Source organism: Micropterus dolomieu, linkage group LG13 (genome assembly GCF_021292245.1).
Source record: "Micropterus dolomieu isolate WLL.071019.BEF.003 ecotype Adirondacks linkage group LG13, ASM2129224v1, whole genome shotgun sequence".
In the NCBI taxonomy this organism is placed as follows: domain Eukaryota; kingdom Metazoa; phylum Chordata; class Actinopteri; order Centrarchiformes; family Centrarchidae; genus Micropterus; species Micropterus dolomieu.
The window spans coordinates 496,696-509,906 of record NC_060162.1 but is presented as its reverse complement, the minus strand read 5'-3'; the positions used below and the strand labels follow the sequence as shown (position 1 = coordinate 509,906).

General features: G+C 41.0%; 1 protein-coding gene across 1 annotated transcript in view; it reads left to right on the top strand.

The window, feature by feature from the left end:
- The first annotated feature begins 2,797 nt into the window (after window positions 1-2,797).
- LOC123982167 overlaps window positions 2,798-13,211 on the top strand; it is a 28,862-nt gene continuing 18,448 nt past the window's right edge. Inside the window, exon 1 of the mRNA XM_046067588.1 lies at window positions 2,798-2,988. Within this exon, the coding sequence (XP_045923544.1) occupies window positions 2,798-2,988 (191 nt within the window). The remainder of the gene's footprint in view (window positions 2,989-13,211) is intronic.

Below are 13,211 nucleotides of genomic sequence, written 5' to 3'. Positions count from 1 at the left end.
GAGGTGTCAAGGAAGCATCTACACCAGGGTGGAGAAGCCGTCATTGAACAGGGGAGGGGGTCTACGCCACCACTTATCCCCCACTTACAATGTTGTCCTTTCATCACTTCCCAGGAAACTCAACAAACGTAACCTATTGGCCTCAGGTGAAGATACCAACGATGGTCGTTCAGTCTTGGCCTCAGGTGAAGATACCAACGATGGTCGTTCAGTCTTGGCCACAGGTAGTCTTAACGACTGTAACGACTGTCGTCACAGCAACAAGGAACACTAACGAACCAGCGGTATCGATGACCCGGGCCAACGACCCCACTGAGGTTAAATAGCTGAGTTTCCCTGCCAGTCAGTCAGAACTGAAGAAGTCGTTTGGATGAGGGACAAAACGTCTTCCAGTAGCTTCAACCAAGTCCAGTTGCCCTTCATTTTAACCTTCGTTGGATAACTATGACCTGGATGACTGAGAATCTTCATAGACATGACTTGAAAGAGCGTCAGGGATCATTGCTGAAGATTAAAACACTGCAAAATTAACCTATATGGATTCCTCTTTTCAATAGCAACAACACAGTAATATAACTACTCTAATGGAGTGGAGAGACCTGTTTAGTAACTTAACAAAGATTATTTAATTATGGTTACATGTGTGGAGGGGCAGTTTTGGGTTTCCTGCCCTCCTTCCAAAAGAGTTCTGATTGGCTATTCAGGAGAAAGTTATTTTCTGGTTAGTGTTAGTGCACTTTAACAGTCAGGCACCGAGTCTTATCTCGGCTGCACCAAAGGTGGCAAGTTTTACAATCGAACTGCCCAAAACAGCACTTAGGGGTAAGCAAACCTTTCAGACCCTCCTTTGGAGTTACTTCAGCTGTCTGTTAAGGGTTGAAATCTCAACCCCCCCCTCCTCTTTCTTTCAGGGAGAGAAAAGAATTTGGGATCTCCAGATTTATTTGATATAAAATGAACAAATCCACACTGGCTGATCCAATACAAAGGCTATGCTCTAGCGTATTTTTTTCAAAAACTCCACCGCTCCTTGGCGGCAAGTGGCTGCTGCTGCATCACTCCGTATTAGCCGATAGCTTGACACAGATGTATTTTTTTGCTGGTAGATCATGAACTTAAAGCTGGATATGGTTATTTTCAGAATTTTATTGGCTGCACAAAGTGCCAGTCATCGGCTCCAGTTGGCTTGGCCTACCCACGAAATAATAGGGGCTGGCACTTTCTCCAGTGCGGGCTTTTGTCAATTGTTGTAGGCTTTGAAAGGGACATGTGAGCTCCTATTGGGTCGAATTAGTTCAGCAGCTAATTTTAATACAATATATCGCATTTGTTTACATCCAATCTGGAGTTATTACTGTTATAATGACATACTAGCCACATCTGCCGACAAATATGAAACAATGCAGTAGCATAGCCCGGGGACTTATTGATGGAATAATTTGTTTTGGACTAAACCTTTTTCTGGATTTGCTCGTCTGGACCTTTGACAACGTAACAAGACCATTTTTGTTAGAATATAATCGATCTTTGGATTAAGTTACTATAAGGCTTCAAAGGTGAGTCCCGTCAATTTTGATTGTTGGTCTGACAGAAACGCTGATTTTACCCTCTATGGTGATTCTATCTTGAAATAGTTTGCATTAGTCGAATCACAAGGATTTTTAGCTTTCAAATGGTGTATCTTAGCAGTTGTGTGCACATAGTGAAAGCTGTCATCAAGACCTGTTACCACCAGGAATGTTGAGGTTTTAACATAAATTTACAACAGCACCAAACTGCAGTCAAACAAAATGAACACACAGTTAAAAAGCTCTCTAAAATAGTTTAAATCAATACTAAATATTATAACATTAATGAAGCTAAGGTTTATTATAGAACCAGTGTTTTCAACTGCATTCATTTTAGCTGTGTTCCTACTAAATTTGCAACTCTGTGTAGCTTAAACTTAACGCTAGCTTTCTATGCGTCTGACCAGCCCATAAGTTAGCTAAAAAGCCACAGTGACGTAACGTACCTTTCTTTATGGGTTCTATATTGACAGATGAATTTGGATGTTGTGGTGGCACTTTCTATGTTGAGACCAACTGTTTTGCATTACAACACAAACAGAGCCCTAAAGAGCAGTTTCCTCGCCCGCCACTGTCTCAGCTGAGTCAATAGCTGTCTCCCCCATTTCTCCCCACTCTGCAGCTGGCCCGGATGGCCTTCATGCAGCCCGGCTCCCATGTCACAAGCAGATCATTTCTTCTCTCTCGGCCTGCCACTGTGTCTATGCCATCCCACACAATTCCTCCACATCACGCGGACTGGCTGCAGCTGGCCGGATGGCCTTTATGCAGCCTGGCTCTGCCGTTTGGTTCTGGGTGATTCACGCCTGCCCGTCACTCAGGGAGGTGCTTCTTCCTGCATGACAGCGCATGTTGGGTCCTTCAGCCCCGCCAGGAGCAGAGCTAGCTTACTCGGTGGAGCATGGGGTTGCTGCCTGCCAGGCCCCCCCGTGGCTGGCGTCTGACCCTTTCGAGGGGGGCCCCTTATGGGTTGCGGAAGGCCCCCCCCCCCTCCCGCAACGCTGGCAGGGGCAGCGCTACTGGCTCGTGTCCTGCTCGATGGACAGATGGATGGACAGCCTGATCCACCGCGGTCACAGGTGCCATCCTCTTCCCCTGCACCAGGATAGTCGTGGTTTTCCAGGATTGCCACCCTCCAGGCAGAGCTTTAGGAGCTCCAGGGTACCTCTAAGGCAGGAGAATCAGGGGTTCTACTCCTGTTACTTCTGTCGCTGTTCAACAAAGTGATTATGGAGAGACCTTTTCGCATGTTGACAGTAAAACAGGTGCTGGAGTGTGTGCGCCAGGGAGACCTGAAGGACTTTTACGTTCCAGTCATCCCAGAACACAGGAAGTTCCTGCGGTTCTCTTTCTGCGACGCGCAGTACCAGTACACACGCCTGCCGTTCGGTTACTCCTTGGCCTTGCGCACTTACTTCAAGTGTGTCAAATCATACCATAATGTAGGCATGTGATTCATTTATACATTACACAATATTTCTTAACAAATAGGCAGCACAGTTATGAATTAGAAAATTAGTATGTTTTATTTAATCATCACACTGCCTCACAGTTTGGCTCGATACTCATCAAGTAGGCTATCTGATTTCTCCCACTCTCGTTGGTACTTTTGCATCCGCTTTCGTTTCAGAGGGGACGTGGGGGGTTTCTCGAGTATGGAGGGATTATTTGGTCAGAATTAAAACTAAAAGTCGAAGTCGACAATAAATTTGGTATTTAGGATAGGGAATTTTGTATTTAGGATTGGGCATTTAGTCATTTAGCCATTTAGGATTGGGGATTTAGAGAGGTGCCAGCACACTGCCATGAAAGCAAGCAGAGGAAGTGAGCAGGGCTGGAGGGAGGACTATCATCATTTATCATTTATAATACCATCTTGTCTCATACTCATCTTTTTATCTTAAACCCAAATGTCTTCAGTGAACAACAAAAACAAAGGAATGTGCCTTACCACTCCAATACTTTTGGAGTGGACTGTATTTCTTACAAATATTTAAAGACTTGTTTTTAGGATGAAAAAATGACATGTCAAATTAATGTGTGCAGGTCAGGCCTTGTGAGGTGACATTGCTGTCTCTATCTGTCATTACCTGGTGTAGGAAGTTTCTATACATAATTGAAGAACATTTAGAATAGAATTTTACAACATTTTATTATCTTAAAATTGGAAGTATAATGAAACATTATGCCTATTTCCACTTTTATTTCGCTGCGTCTACAAATTAGCAAATTCTTCCAAAGACAGCAGAACAAATTACAAACTACGTAATCATAACTAAATAACTGAAATGTAGTCATTAATAAAAATGTGGCTGTGAATTGGCAGCAAATTAGTCATAATATCTTTCTAATTTCAGCAGCAGCCACCAGTGGGAGCAAATAAGGTATAGCACAACACATGATCATAGAAACTGTGCATAGGCTGTATGATCATGTATACTTGTTAAGATAAGACTGCATTAGAGGAAATTCAGGTGCAACAGCAGCAATTATATATGGTGAAAATAAAAGACAAGCAGCTTCTCTGTCAGACTGCACCTCTGGCCTCTTTATATGCATAATATATTGACCAAAATATAACAATTATAGATCATATGGAAACTCTGCAAGACAAAATACAAGCCTCTAATGAATTGTCAATTATGTCTAAGTGAGAGAAAAAGTCCTGAGTGGATCCAGAGGTTACTGAATCAGCTGTAGCTGTAATTTCCAGCTTGTGGTGTGAGCCAGTGGACTGGGACTCTGCTGCAGATGGCTGATACAAAGCTGTGACACGAAGTGGTCCTTCATGTCCAGGTGAAACATCTTTGTCTGCAGGGTGGAGGACAAGTCAGTGGGGAAAAACAGCGGAGCTTGTGTTAACCTCAAACACCTCTAGTAACTTTAGGCCCTAATAGGCAGCTGAGCGGGAGCCAGGAGACTGAGCATGGGGCAATAACAAACACAGGGACAGACGGGAACACTCGAAACACAGATGTAGGAGCCACCTGTGAGTCTCCCATGTATTCTATGTTTATGGTCTCATTCATATTATTCACTGCACTCGGATTGTAGGTGGTGGGCATTTCCACCAGGGTTATAGGCGATAATGTGATAATGGTCTATTTGTTTGCTTCACCTGTTCACCTGGGGTTTTTTTGGGCTTTGACAGAGAGAGGGGGTGAGCCTGGGAGCGAACACTTTCTGTTGAACGCACTCGCAATCACGCACTTTCGCACTCACACAGCAATTTTTATGACTTGGTAACTGCCAGTTGTATTTTTTATGTGTTGAAGTGTAATAAATGCTTGAACTTATTTTTTGTTTTCAGTCTCTCAGTGTTTAGTCCCTCGCGGCTGCAAATTTTGTTTTGCGTTGTCTACAGCCGCTATATTTAGTCAACAGAAATGTATTAAATCAGAGTGTTGTTCTACGGAAACGAGCTGTTTATCACGGATTCCGCGGATCACAACGGAACTCTTTGGATATCAGAGGAAACACGGAAACGTTTGGAGCTCCGCTGTATTGGAGCTCGGAGGATAAAGACCCGAGCTCCACTTCAGACTTCCTGAAGAGGAACAGGAAAAACAAAATGAATGGTTTGTTTTGTGAACGTATTAAAATGCCACAATGGATTTATGGAGGATGCAAAAGGATGGCTTTCTGAAACAGGGAGAGAAGCAAGCCGTACTATTGCTCATGTTGTCACAAATGATGCTCCTATATTTGTATCACAAAAGGAATCAATGCACAAGTTGGATGAACATCATAATGATAATGAGTCTAATGTTTCAAATCACTCTGGGCAAAATGTTCAAGCTTCTGTCACACATGATGAAATTAATCCAAGTGATAGTGTGTCAAACACAGGAAGTAAAGCTTCTGATAGTAGGCGGAGCTCGGCTGGAACAAGGTCCAGTGCCTCAACAACATCATCATCACGCATTAAAGCAGAAGCAGATATGGCTGCTCTCATTGCAAGACAAAGACTATTAAGGTCAAACATGCATTAGAAGAACAAGAGGAGCAGCTAAGGAAAAAACGGGAGGAGTTTGGACTTGAAGAGGAAATAGCCGCATCATTGGCCAAAGTGAATGTGCTGAGAGGCTCAGGAGGGTCTCTATCTGTGAAGTTCAATAGCATGAATTCTTATCTAGAAAGGAGACAAAGGAAAGCCAAAACACTTAGTGCTGATGCAAAAGCTTTTGTACCTGATACAAATATCCCAATACTTGGACAGCCCAATCCACATTTCTTGGTTACAAAACCTCAAGTGGAAATATTATTCAACCACCACAACCTCAACCTACATCGTCAGGACGTCCAGAAGTCATGGGACATCAAGAGACTGTTTCAGCACAGGAGTCATCAATTGGCAACACTGGTGACAAGCAGCAGTGATCAAAGTCAAATAATTACGGTTTTGGAAAAACAAAATTATATAACTGCTTTGTTGGTTCAGCAACATTCTCTTTCATTTCTGCCTAAAAGAGACATTCAGGTTTTTGACGGTGATCCTTTGCAATATCACTCCTTCATGAGGGCTTTTGAACACAGCATCGAAGAGAAGGCTGACAATCCCAAAGACTGCTTGTACTTCCATGAACAGTACACCAGGGGGCAGCCAAGGGAGCTTGTCAGAAGCTGTCAACATATGGCACATGACGGAGGATATGGCAAGGCTAAGGCTTTGCTACAGGAGCATTTTGGGAATGCACAGAAAACTGCACCATCAACAACAGCAAACAAGGATGCAAGAAAATCTAGGTTTGAGCCTTGTTCTAGAGCCAAGGGGAGTAGCTTTGCTACCAACTATCGCAATAGTGGAAAAGGAAAGTTGAACCTGGAACAAACTTCAAGGAGAGAAGTTCATCTGGTATGAAGGCTTGTGGTGTTTTGTGGAGGTGAGCACACATTGGATCTGTGCCACCAGTTGGAAAAGAGGGTGCATAAAGAGAAGATTACTTTCTTAAAGGAACATGGTCTGTGTTTTGGCTGTTTGTGCATTGGGCACATGAGTCGAGACTGTAGGAAGCGTCTCTCATGCAAAGTATGCAGTCTGAAGCACCCTACTGTACTCCACATTCATCCAAAAGAGAAAGAAATTAATTTAGTGCAAACCAAAGGAGACAGCAGTGAGAAATTCTCTGACCTCTGTTCAATCCAGTGGTCTCACTGGGGCCAGTGACAAAGACTGTACACTCTTTGTAGTTTCAAGTTAAACCTAGGAAGGGGCATAAGGTGTTCATTACCTACACAGCATTTATGAATGACATCATCTCCAAGGGCAATACAGAGAAGGTACCAACTGAGAATCTGGAACGGAGCGACGGCAGGGTATGGGATATACCACACCATGGTGTATATCACCCGAAGAAAGGAAACACAGACCACTTCAGATTAAAACAAAACAAGGCAGAACACACTGACTGAACAGACGGGGCACTCATAGACAAAACCGTACCTTGACACGAGACGAACACCCGAAAGTACACAGACCAAAATATATGCATGAATGAATAAACGGGAAACACAGGACAAAAACACTTAGACACAGCATTAAGACATGAGGACGGGATGGTGAAAACAGAACGAGACCAAACATAAAAGCAATAAAAATCAAAGAACAAACAAGGCTGAACAGTAGAAACACAAGACATGGAAACTAAAACCATGACAGCTTCTTCCATAGGCTTCAAATGAACTGGCACCAAGCACAGCATTACAATGTTGCTATTAAGATGTAATGCCCTTCCTTCTTTTTTAGTTTCCTTGCTCATGACCCAGATATTTATAATTCGGAAGTGGTCCTGGACTGGATAGATTGTTTTTAGTTGTGTTACAATAACTCTTTTTGGATGAATATTGGATCTCCGTAGGGCCTCTTTTCCCCACTCATCAAAAAAACAGCTAAATTCACCATTCAGTCACAATCTTGTGTTTGTGACTGACATAAAGCACAAACCTGCATCACAAAAGGTGTGTGATCAGGAATGCCAGTAAAGTCTTCACCTCATGAACTGAGTTGGTACTCAGCTTTACTCTGGTGAAATGAGCAGCAGCTTTCTTCTTTTCAACACACACTGTGTAGATGCAAGACACAAAACAATACCAGTAAAATATTTAGCTTGCACTGCACAAACACCAGATCGTCCCTCCAGATCTTCTCTTGAAACTTCTTCACCACCTATATGAATGACCAATCAAGTCAGTTTATCAGATGAAGGGTTGCGAAATATAGTTTATTGTTGTTTATCAAACCAGAATTGAGAAATCAGTGATTATATGATTGGGTTATGGCACTATAAATGTCAATGTTCAAATGCAGCTGTCATTTCCTCATAATTACTCAGTTTTATAATATGTGTAAATTTAACAACATCTGCAATGAAACAAAGAGCAGCCAGCCTGCACTTATTAAAACACACCCACATGCACAGTGTAACCATTACTGAGGTCACAAACTGGAGAGTTTGAAGACATGTCAACATATTTAGGTGGATATTGAAATGAGCAATATGTAAAAACATTTCAGATCAATTCTTCAAACTCTGGAATAAGGACCTGGGGTCTCATTTATAAAACTGTGCGATGTAACCACAATTAAAAGTGTACGTGTCTTGTGTCTCTGTGTCTTGGTTTGATGTCTCATACATCATTTAAAAACAAGGCAGTGAAGTTTAGTTACAACTCTGGACTAATGCATGATGGGAAGCAGTGGATTCTCATTGAATATTAAAATGTTGATTTGGACAGACTGGGCAATATAGATTCACATCTCAGTAAATAATAAGCATCACATATACCCAGTCATTTTATAAATAGTTTTTATATTTGAAAATGTATTGAAGGAAACCAGGAGGAGCAGTTTGAATGGGCCTGATGCAGCTGATAACATTAATACGGTATATAGAAAATATCTAATTTACAGGAGCTATGCTGAAGTTTGTCAGTAGAGTAGATGCTGGATCAGCCTGTCAGTGCAGGAACATACTGCAGACAGTGAGCCAGTACCAGCAGTCAGTAGAGGACTGACTGCTGGTAGCTGGTAGAGTTTTGCAATATAAACATCTAAAAACTGCTTTGTCAGAAGCCTTGCTCTGTTTAGGACTGTGAACTGTTAGTACTCACTATCAAGCTAGCATGTTGTGTTATTATTGGATAGGTTTAAAAAGACCGAGTTTTAATCAGTAACGAGTTGGCTAGCTAACTGTTAGCAACAGGTAGCTAACAGCTGCGGTAACAACAGGCTGATACACATTTTCCCTTTTCCATCAGTTACACTACACAAACGTGTAGTTCGTGTTAGACTCATAACATGTATGTTGTTTTGCATGTTAGAGCTTCCACGGTGACAGCATTATTAGGCGCTTTCACACTGCCGAATTTTCAGGAATTATTACGCCAATATGGCGGCTCGCTGCGCTGTGTGAAAGGTACCGAGCTGGAAAGGGCAGCCCGATTTGATCCACCTCTGAGCCGGTGTTGGTAGTAACAGAGGACAGTGTACTTGTCTCAAAGTTTCTCTGGTGTTTCCCCCTAAGCCCTTTGAATGTCAAAAATAAAGTACTATATAAATGTAATCCATCAATATTGTTATTACTTTTTTATTGTTTACTGATTACAACAACTAACTACAGCTCTGCTTCAGCCATCGGCTCATCTGTGTCATGTACATTGACCTGGTGAGTAATGTAGACACAGAAGTCCTGTTAGAGAACAACAAAGCCCTGTTCAATAAAAATATCTGAGGATGTTGATGAATGTTCTGTCCTATTACACTGATCTTTCCATTTTAGGGTTCTAAAAACTAAATATTCCTTTACTGTGAACATCCAGACTACAGTGTTTCCATGCACCACACATGGTTGATCTTCCAGACCCAGGACAGAGTAACAAGGCAGTTCAGTCAGGCAGCCACAGACAGTTTGTAGTGTAGCAGTGTGGAGCACTGAGACACAGAGTTGTGATACTGAGTTGCTATTTCTGGAAGATATGCAACTGTTCTCCTGATCCTTTAGGACAATACAGAGGTTTAATCCTAGCAGGGTGTAAGATGTAATGTCACTAACTGACACACAAATAATTCCATCCACTCACTCAGAAGGCTTAGAAGCCACGAAAACCTCAAAGGACCAGCTGGAGCCTCACAAGCTCAATGTGCTCATAGGTATGTCTGGCTCCTGCACACCATCACTGTTTTTGCTTTGTCAACAGGGTCAGACTAAATAAACAAATATTCTTGTGAAAATATGATTTTATTTTATATATATTTATTTATTTGAACATTAACTGGGAGGGGTCCCTTGTGGAAAACCATTTCACCTGAACCTAAGCGGTTAGCATTATCAGAACAGTTAGACATGATGTCAAATTGTGTTTCAGCAACTTTAAACAAAATAAAAAAATCTGACACTGGTTGTTAGTTAATTAGAGGTAAAGATAGGTGTAAACATAGTATAACAATAAACCTAGGTGGTGAATAACTGAACCGGCGATGTCTACACCTACATTTTCTTTCCTAATGTCAGTGTCAGCAAATACAGCTCTCAGCTGCGTTGCTGTTTTATAACTCAGCTGCAGCAATACGGCGCTAAATTAGGGCCAAATGTTTTGTTCATTTGAAAAAAAACTAATAGAAAAACTAAAACTTGTAATTAAACATTTAAATTTTGGTCTTAAACTTGAAAAATACAAACATGTATTTAAAAAAAAAGTGTTTAAGTGTTTTGTTTTCAGTTTAAATAAAATGTTGATTTAATTCAGGAATTATTTTGAATAAATTATTTTCACTTTTCACTTTTATAAATTTTGATATTTGAGGACTTATTTTTTTCAGTTCCACTTTTGATGTTTTCAGAATCAAAGCTATTTTTTTACACCTTCAAACCTTATTTTTTTCAGTTTCAGACTTTTGGCCCTGATTTTGCAGAGGAGGCGTGGTTTCAACTGAGAGGGCCGTGGAATCATGAGTGACACCCTAACAAAGAAGGCAGAAGACTCTCCTCAGTCATGGTGCCTTCAGGAACTATTGGTGCTGCGACAACTGTGACTCAAGGCATTCTATCCACCATATACATGTGATTGGCAGTAAACAAGCTGATGCCGGCGACAAAGTTCGGTTAAGAAAGCTGTTTTGCAACACGTGACACCAATTACACTACAAGAGCGCACATGTGGGCAGCTCCTGTAGCAGCAGGGCTGGTCACCCAGCCAATCATTGACGAGTGGCTGTGTTTACTGCAGCCCTGAGAGGACTACAGACAGCTGATTTTTATATGCTCTATTTCAGAGCACATAACTTTTTAATATGCATTGGTGAATAAAGACAGTATATATGACAAAAAGTGTTTTTAGAAACAACTTGCCTACCCTGCCTTTAAGTGTGAAAATTGAGTACTTCTTCCACCACTAGCTACAAGTAGATGACGTATTAACTGGAACAAGATACTTCATATTATTAGTAGGAAACTTCAGTGTGCACACTGTGAGATTACCTGACATATGTAGTTTAGTAGGACTTTATCAGGTGCTTTGTGGGACACTTAACCACCGTAAACGGTAGGATGTATAATTCGATTTTTGTGATTCACACATTTAGAAACTTGTGAGTAATATGTTGAGGGACAGAAAACAGTCAAAATGTTGTAAACCAAATTATCAATCTGATAGTCTGACTCCAAATCCACAAACTTAAGCAGACATGACCACCTGCTACTACTTTTTTGATGTAGCCGCTGCTGCAATACCTGAATTACTCCTCGAGGATCAATCCATGTATATCTTATCTAATCAAAGCAAACTCTCCTCCCTCCCTTGACTTTATTGTTACTGATTATTTAAAGTCACATTGTTTCTCTGAAATCATGCAACAACAAAAACCCTAAAAGCAACTTTCAACAACAGTGAAATAAAAAATACATTAAAAAAAGACCACAGTTCATATTCTACTCAGAGTTCTACTAAGAAGTGACCTCAGCTGTCTGTCTGTCTCAGAGACTGTTTCTGTGAAGTCATGTGATCACAGGGCGTCCACCCTCTCTGCTGATATAAACTCACTGCTCTCTTCTCTGTCTGCCTCCTCAGCTTTAGTGATCTTCGTGAAACCAACAGGTGAGAACACTTTGAAACAGGAACGATGAAATACTTGTTTGTGTAAGACTTAGAAGGTAAGTTAATTCATATATATTTTATAATATATATATGTTTACACAGTTAACTATTTGCATTTCTATGTTACTCAGTTGTTATTTACATATTTGCATCTTTAAAACAAATCTAATAATATGCTGAATCTACCTCTATTATTTCCTCACATTTAGAAATTAAATGAGTTGAAATGTAATTAAGAATTTATTTTATTTTCCAATAATGCTGGAAGCCTGAGAGAAACTGAACATCTTTTTAGTAAGGTACTATGAGCTCTTTAAGATAAGATGGTGCCTGACCATTAAGAGCTTTGTAGGTGAGAAGAATGATTTTAAATTCTATTCTGGATTTTACTGGAAGCCAATGCAAAGAAGCTAAAACAGGAGAAATGTGATCTCTTTTCCTGGTTCCTGTCAGAACACGTGCTGCAGCATTCTGGATCAGCTGAAGAGTCTTAATGGACTTTTTTAATATATAGACTCAGGGTCTGATTTTTGTAAAAAACAGAGGAGGGGGTTGTTTTTTTTCCTCATGAAAATACCCTCCCAGTTTAAAATAGTTTTCTCCCCCTGTTTATTATTAAAGTAATAAATATGGGGCGTTACATCGCGATGCAGAGCTGCAGTGAAAACGCAGAAAACACAGATGCATGCTGTGTTTAACTCTCAGGTACAGTGAGTGGGTAAGGGGAGAGAGAGTGATTTAAAATCCATCACTAAAGTGAGTGTCATAAAGTGAAACCCCGTAGTGTGTTCAGGCATGCTCGCTGGTGTAACGTGGACATTGGGCTGCTTGTCATCATAGTTAGATCATCAGATTGTGAAGTTTATTGCAGCTTCAGTAATATCGGCTGCCTTCCCTTCAACACAGCTCCGCTGTTCACTGGAGCAAATTTCTCATCAAGAGTGTTGATAGGCTATTATTTGCGACTTGTAACCAATCAGATTTAGAACATTAAGCAAGACTCCAGCCTGGTGATTAACTATAGACAGAGAGAGGCAGCTGGATCAGGCCAAAGTAGCACATTTTCAAATTAATTTAACCACAACAAAACTACTTGGCTAGGTTTGGTAAAATATCGTAGTTTGGGTTACAGTAAGTATGTTATGTTAGTCAAATCATGTGACTTCACTTCCGTGACAGAAGTCAGTAACACTCTTTAACTTAAAACTCAATATCACTCAACATTTACTTGGTTTCACATGGGCACCGAACACCATTATCCTGTGTGAATGCCTTGGATTTGACCCACCCATCCACCTCCTTACATGGACTTTCTTGCTATTTACAATACATCACCTGACTTCCTCCTTGGCTACTGCCATAGAGGTAGAGGTCCCCTGACCCCCCCACACTTTACAAGCCACTTTGTTTGATTTTAAAATGTGTGTGGATGTGGCCGTGTAACAGCAGTGCAACTGACAAAAAGTCACTGACGTGATTTTCTTTCATCCAGAGAACTAATAAGCTGCACTATCCCCAAGCTGCTGTGAAGCTGTTACCATGGCATTGTGA